The 8,225-nt window shown below is 28.6% G+C and overlaps 1 protein-coding gene across 1 annotated transcript; it reads left to right on the top strand.

Annotated features, from left to right (window-relative positions):
- The first annotated feature begins 2,682 nt into the window (after positions 1-2,682).
- LOC106323878 (protein SOMBRERO-like) lies at positions 2,683-4,474 on the top strand. The gene is made up of 3 exons (XM_013761927.1): positions 2,683-2,872; positions 3,547-3,818; positions 3,935-4,474. The coding sequence occupies exons 1-3, from the start codon at positions 2,683-2,685 to the stop codon at positions 4,472-4,474; spliced, it is 1,002 nt and encodes a 333-aa protein (XP_013617381.1).
- The last annotated feature ends 3,751 nt before the right edge of the window (positions 4,475-8,225 follow it).

Genomic DNA, 8,225 nt, shown 5'->3' with positions numbered 1-8,225 from the left:
TTCCGACGGATGTAAAGCAGTCCGTCGGAATTCCGTCGGTATTGTCCAATCTCAAACGGCTATACAACGGTCATATATATTTGTCGGCAACGGTCACATGGTTCGTTGGAAAATTCCGACGGAATTCCGAAGACTTTACTGTTAATCGGAATGTCGTCGGAAATTCGTCGGAATATACCGACGAACTTCCGACGACTACAATGGTTACATTTTTTATCGGAATGTCGTCGAAAAGTCGTCGGAAAATTCCGACGATCCTTGTTTCGTCGGAATTCCGTCGGAAATGGCCGACAGAATTCCGACGACTTCATTTTTTTGGATTTGGTCGGAACTTGGTCGGTAATCCGTCACAAATGTCCGACGACATTGATGTCCGTCGGAACCTCCGTCGGAATTCGGCGTGTTTTCTTGTAGTGTGTGTTTATATTACATCTCTGAACCAATATAAGTAACAAAATATGTATGTGTGTATATATATATATATATATATAAGAGAAACTTGTGTGCCAAAAATGCTAAAAAATAACTAAAACATTATTATTTGGCCAAAAAAACGAAAACATGAGTAGAAAATGCTCCATATTATACACATTTAGTAAAGCTCTCATTTTATCTCTCAGTTTAATTAATTTAGTAATTAGGGAACATATTTGAGCTAATCTTTATGTCAGTTGTACTAATCTATAAACAATTAGCACTAAGACTTGGTTAAATAAAATTTTATTTGTAACTAAAATTTAATGAAACTGCCCTGAAATTCATGCATTAAAAAGTAGATGGGGGCTTCATTCAAGCTACGAATTTTCTCCCCAACATTTGACTGCAATTTGAGGGTATAGAAGCTTCAATTCTTGTTTTGTTTTGTCATTGGGATACATAAATCAGATCTTCGATTATAATATTACCGTGCATTTTAATAGTATTCGGTATTGTTTAATTGAATCCTACTTGTTTTCAAAGCAAATTAGTCAGTCTTACTACAGAGCAGCTGTAATCCATGGTGGTTTAGGTTAAATTAATTGCTGAAGAACATCATGCATATTAGAAATGTTAGAAGTTAATCGAGTAACAATGGAAATTGATTTGCAACATATAATACCATTTTTATCAAAATAAATAAATATATAATACTACAAAAAAATCAGTATGATGTATGATGAACGTTCAAGTTTCTTATTAGCTCATAAGATTTACAAGCAACTGCCTATTCTAAAGATGATATTGATTTTTAGCTGATGTATCTATATAACACTATATAAAGTTATAAATATATATCAAGAAAAAGATTAAAATGGGAATGCAGATACAATATACAGTAGAACCTCTATAAATTAATAATGTTAGAACTTTGAAATTTTATTAATTTATAGAGATATTAATTTACAAAAATTTATTTATTTAGATTTCTTATTTTAAGATATATTTATTCTAAGAAAATAAAAATATTTGATTTTACTGTATAGAATTAATTGTTATTTTTTTTAGATTTGACATTTATATTACTTTTATTATATTATTTGGTGTATATAATATATATTTCATAGAACTTAAATGTGATTTTAGATATAATATTACTATATCTCATCAAAAATATATTAAGTGTTAAAGAAATATAAAGATAATTTCATTGTGAATATAAAACAAACAATATAATAATATGTTCTTACTTATATAAAATATGTATACATATAAATTATTAATTTGTAATTTTAATGGGAACATATATTTACATAGAATTTTTTAAAAAGTTATTATCTTATTATTTTATCAATTTATGTCAAATTTTGAACTGGTCCAAATTGGAACTGACAAAATTTATTAATTTATAGAAATTATTAATTTATCAAATATTAATTTATAGAGGTTCTACTAGTAATGTTCATATATTTATGTGACCAGCTGTGGTATATTCAACTGAATACAAATAATAGTGGCACTAATCCATAGAAACCTAAGTCTCTCTTTCTCTTTCATCTCTTTCTATCTCATAGAAGAAGAAAGAGAGAGATAGAAACCCTAAACATCGTGCCCTGTAAGCTAAGATATCTTCAGTTTTGTAGAAATTCATATTTGCTTGCTTCTTTGCCTTCTCTCTTTCATTGTCTTCTACCTCTTGCCTCTAACAGAAGCAATACTTTCCGGCCTCCAAGGTTTGTTTTCTTTCCTTTTCCATATCATATATCTTTAATTTCTTGTTGTCATCATAGTCATTTGCAATACATATATATATATATATACATGCACTCACTCACACACCCTCGTAAATATGTGTACTTTCACTTTAAGCATATCTGTATTTTCATTTCTTCTCTTTGATTACTCAAGAACATGACTAATCATCAAACTCTCTTTTTTTAAGAAGAGGACTGTTCCGTTTTCAACAACTCAATTCATGTTTCTTTTGGGATATTCAAGATTTTTCTGTGTATACATATGTAAGAAAGATCCAGCTTAAGTTAGTGTAAATATGTGCATGCATGTTGAACTAGGTTTTTTTAGATATAAAAACAAATTTATTATACCTTCACAATATTCGGATTCTTTTATGGTGACAACCGATTCATTGGTCATGATTTATTTTCGTTTACTTTGATATCATTTTTGTTATTAATTATATGTAAATGATTAGGGCGAAGGAGAAAAAGAAAGTATATTTGATCTGCTTAAAGAAGAGTACGGATAATGGAGATTGGCTCATCATCCATGGTGGCTGGAGGAGCACAGCTTTCGGTTCCTCCAGGTTTCCGGTTTCATCCAACGGAAGAGGAGCTTCTGTATTATTACCTCAAGAAGAAGGTTTCTTATGAACCAATTGATTTAGATGTTATAAGAGAAGTTGATCTAAACAAGCTTGAACCTTGGGAACTTCAAGGTAAGACTTAATCAACTTATAATTAACTTTTTTAGTCCTTAATAGCTACATGTACCACCACCTAATAATCCACGCACTTAATGATGGATTATGTATTATTTATTGATCAGTAGTATAGAATATCACAATAAACATCATATATCCAAATAATTATATATAGATCATAGAGAGATAAGACAGATAAAATACATGAATTATGTTGTTGTCTCTGCACAAAACTACAAGTTAGATGTCAAAGATACAAATACATAGATTGGGTAATATTGTCTAGGGTTTTATCTGCGTCTCCATGGAAAGATGTATGATGTATCTACTAATATAATGTCTTATAAGTTTTATCAGTTCAAATTATTTTCCAGTTTTTATGGATCCACGTAGCCTTATACGCGTGTACGTATATATATATACATCAAGAAAGAGACAAAGTTGTCTATTCACTCATGTCTTTTAGATTAGTAAGAGAAGACAAAGTGTAATGTTTTTGTAGTATATGACTAGTAATATTGACATAAAATTATTTATGTATTATACCCTCAAAATAAGCCAACGGTTTTTCACATTGCAGACATATAACAAACCCTTCGTCGTAAGCCACATATATTTTTTTATAAAATTACTGAATTATTTTCTGGTCTTTTCTTACATTAATTTTTTTTGTTTTGGTATCTACGTAGATAAATGTAGAATCGGGTCCGGTCCTCAAAACGAGTGGTACTTCTTTAGCCACAAGGACAAAAAATATCCGACTGGGACCCGAACCAACCGGGCCATTGCAGCCGGGTTCTGGAAAGCTACTGGTAGAGACAAATCCATACATCTAAACAGCTCCAAAAAGATTGGACTTCGTAAGACTCTTGTCTTCTACACTGGTCGTGCTCCTCATGGCCACAAAACCGAATGGATCATGCATGAATACCGCTTAGACGATAACGAAAATGAGATCCAGGTATGATAATATATATAAAATAATTCTATTAAAATTTGATTTAGACATCACAGTGCATTTTATAGCATACAGACCATATTCTAAATAATGTGACTAATTATGTGTGTATTTTGCAGGAAGATGGGTGGGTTGTATGCAGAGTGTTCAAGAAGAAGAACCACTTCAGGGGGTTTCAACAAGAACAAGATCAAGATCATCATCATCACCAATACATAAACATCAACAGTGATCATGATCACCATCATCAGCATGACACTGAGTCAAATTCAAACAATCATTCTTCTTTGATATCACATTCTCTAGATCATCATCATCACATGGGAAGTCAGGTTCACATGCCACTACATGAGTTTGCAAACACTTTAAGCCACGGATCAATGCATCTCCCTCATCTATTTAGCCTTGACTCGGCCCAACCGTTTGTGTCGTCAATCAACACAACAGACATTGAATGCTCACAGAATCTACTGAGGCTGACTTCTAATAATAACTATGGTGGAGACTGGTCGTTTCTGGACAAGCTTCTCACAACGACTAACATGAATCAGCAAGTGCACAACCATCAAGCAAAATGTTTTAGGGAGACGCGTAACAACGGTAATAACGACCATGCTGTTACTTCATCATCTCCAGTTGTATCTGGGAAACGATGCTAATCCTCTCAAGTTCACAAAGTAGACCAATCAAATTTGATTTTTGATTTGATCAACCTCATGTTCTTTTTTTAATTTTACTTTCTTCTTTAAGCTGTGGAAGAAAATATTGAAAACATCTTTGTTTTGTTTTTTAATTTTTAATTACACATCTTTGTTTTGAACTTAATAAAAAGAAAGAATTAAAAAAGAGTTTTGTGAGAACATATTGAAAACAAAAACTGTAACAACATGTTTATCCTGATGATATAAGTTAGTAAACTAAACCATTAAAATGTATATGATTATTACATCAATGAGAGCCTTGGGTTGTACACTAATTATATGTTTTCTTATAACATGTTTATGTTTCTAGGTTAATTTTTATTTTTATTGTAACTATTTTATGAATGATTTAGCTAATTATTCATTAAGGTTATCGACGACTTTAATTAACCGTTCCAACTTTTAACGTGAGAGTATTGCAAAAAATCACTTCGCAAATAATAATGTATATATATAGATAAAATAGATTGCAACAAAAGTCACTTACATATTATATTTATACTATTATTTAACTTTAATATAAAAATTGTTATTCAAAAATATAGATAGTCTTGATTTATAGTATAGATTATATCCTAACTCTTATCCATACTTAATTTAAAATAATAATATTATCCAAATTAATAAATTAATGACTCAATTAAAAGTTACAAAAAATATGACAAATAAGCAAAATTTCGTAAAATCATGGAGAAGGTGACAAGTAAGCAAATTCACTTCTCAAAATAGTGTATATATATAGATAAAATAGATTACAACAAAAATCACTTACATATTATATTTATACTATTATTTAACTTTAATATTAAAAATGTTACTCAAAAAATATAGATGAACGATGTAATTTTATACTACTATGTTGTTTGCTGAAGAATTCTATGTTGTTGTTTTTTGATATTTATAATTACTTAACTATCAATAAGTATACAAATTCTTTGTTGCTTTAGATTTTTTTTTTAAAACCACTCAAGAAAATTGCTTTAGAATGAAATAAAAAATAAGAGATTTTTTTCAAATGCTATGCTGTCTTCTGATATTTATAATTACTTAAACCAGGACTTGGCAATCAGATCCCAATCGGGTTTTGGTCCTGGTTCATTCGGATTTCGGGTTTTTGGCTTCATGAATTTTAGCTGGGACGGATTCGGTTCTAGGTTTAGTCATATTCAGTTTGGGTCTAGTTACATGTCTAAGATACAGTTGAACTCGAAATGGTTTTTGTTTCAAATATTAATTGGATTATCTATTCTGAAAATATTAATTTATGCTTAATTAAACTCAATTAGTAAAATTGTGTATTTGACTTTCTCAGACCATATTGTTGTCATTTAACATAATTTTGAAAGACTCGTCTATCAACCGTATGATACTCATCGTTGAACTAGGGCCGGCTTAACCATGCCCTTGGGAAAGAAAAATAATTAGGCCCCTATAACTAATTAATTTTAATTTATCATCAAAATAGTATTAAAAACTTATCTAAGTTTATTAATTCGTTTATATTTTTGAAATATAAAAAATTCAAACTGTTACGTTTTGTAAATATCATGTAAATATGAATCTGAAAATTCCAAAAAGGGCCCCAAGCTGGCAAAAAAATCTGGGCTCTTTATACTACTAAATGTACATGATTTTAGGATGCCCCCAAGCGAATGTACATGATTTTAGGGAGTCCCACCTAAATCAGCATTGCCTTGAATTATACGTGACAACATTAGGTATATCATAATTCACAACAAACTAAATCCTTTTACAAAAAAAAAAAATCATACATAATATTGAAACGTAAACAAATTAAGTTAACTAACAACCCTATAAACATAAAAAAAAAAATACTATTTAAACTCTTTTTAAAAATAGTATTGTTTAAACTTCAAAAACTATGAACTTCAAATGCAATTGCCAAAACATATACACTATAAGAAAACAGCACATTCCCGAAAAAGGCTTTTGTTGAAAATTCGTTGGCAATCGTCATTCCCCGGCGGATTCCCAACGAACACATGTCGTCGAGAATCCAGTGATTTTTTTTAAAAAATAACCAAAAAATAAATAAAACGTTTTTAATTTTAAAATTGCGCAAAATAATAATTTTCTTAAAAATACCAGTAATATAAATAATTTATAAAAATTAATAAAAAATAATAATCTATATCATTTATCTAACAAATTAAAACAACAAATCATAAATTAACAAATTCTAAACTAAAAATAATAAAATTATATAAAAAAACTTTAAATATAATTTTTTAAATAAAAATTATATATGAAATATAAAAGTTTTAAAATATGAAAATATTTTAAATAAAAAATTGTCTTGCAAATTTCTAAAAATACATGTTTTGTAATATATTATTTATAGTAAAAGTATTTCTAAAATAGAAAATATGAAAAAACGTAAATTGAAAAAAAATTATAATCTTTTATAAGTTTGTAAAATTATATAAACGTTATGAAAAATATTTAAAATAAAAATAAAAAATAAAATATGTTTTAAATAAATTTTGAATATTTAACCACCACAAAAAAAACATCAAACTAACAAACCCTAAAATATGAAAATCTTACAAAACTTCTAAATCCTAAATTCATTCAATCTTATAACAAAAGTCTATATCCTCAAACTAACATCTAAATCTCTTAAAATAACATTCAAATCCTTAAAACCAACAACTTAACATAAAACTAGTCTAACAATCTATTTTAAATAAAAAGTTATATATTAGAAGAATAGAGAAGAGAAAGATGTGATTTTGATTGTGTTCTCGAAGAGGAAAGAAGATTTTAATGTATTTTAGAGAGATAAAAGAGTTTGGTGTGTTTGAGAGAGAGGACAAAACGAAGAAAAAATTACAGACATGTCCGCATCCGTCGGAAATTTTTTAATTCTAGGCGGTTGCCTAAAAAACTGGCACTTTCTATTACTGGGTAAATTTTTGGATTCCCCAAATAATTTTCATTGGGAAAATTATTTTCGTTCAGCAAGACCCTAAACATCGATTTGTCGAGAATTTGTCAAAAAAAATTCCCAACAATTTCTGACAGATTTCCGACGAATTGGGGTTTAAAGTTACCAAATACAAAGAAAAACATATCAACAATATATACATGCATTATACAAATGATTTAATGAGGTTTATGACCTAAAATAGATTTTAAAATACTGTGGACGAATTCTCAAAATCATTAATGTAAGTTTTTGATGTGTTAACATTCAAATAGATTTTGGTAATATTTGTTTATTGAGCAAATGTTATATCATTCGGAGTTTTGAATGTTATTATAGTACTCATGGATTTTTAATAAATCAAAATTTACACCTATTTTAAAATTCCAAACCCTAAATCCGTCCAAATTCCCGACGGATTACCGACAAATTAAAAAAAAAAATTAATCATTTATTTAAATTTATCAGAAATTTCCGACCAATTAGAGATGAAACTAATAAAAATAAATATATATTTAAATTCATCTATAATCCCTTGAAATTTTCCGAGGAATTAATATAAATAATTATTTTTAAAAGTCATCAGAAATTACTGACGAATTTCCGTTGGATTTTTATTTCGTTGATATTTGGTTGGAAATCCGTGAAATTTCTGACGGACTTTTTCCGTCGGAAATTCCTTCAGCAATCGCTATGTTTTCTTGTAGTTATAACATTAACACTACAAGAAAACAGCAAAGATTCTGAGGGAAAAAATCGTCG

This window comes from Brassica oleracea, chromosome C2, assembly GCF_000695525.1.
Source record: "Brassica oleracea var. oleracea cultivar TO1000 chromosome C2, BOL, whole genome shotgun sequence".
NCBI classification, from domain to species: Eukaryota; Viridiplantae; Streptophyta; class Magnoliopsida; order Brassicales; family Brassicaceae; genus Brassica; species Brassica oleracea.
Note: the sequence above shows the minus strand (reverse complement) of the source record. Positions and strands in the feature narration are given on the sequence as shown.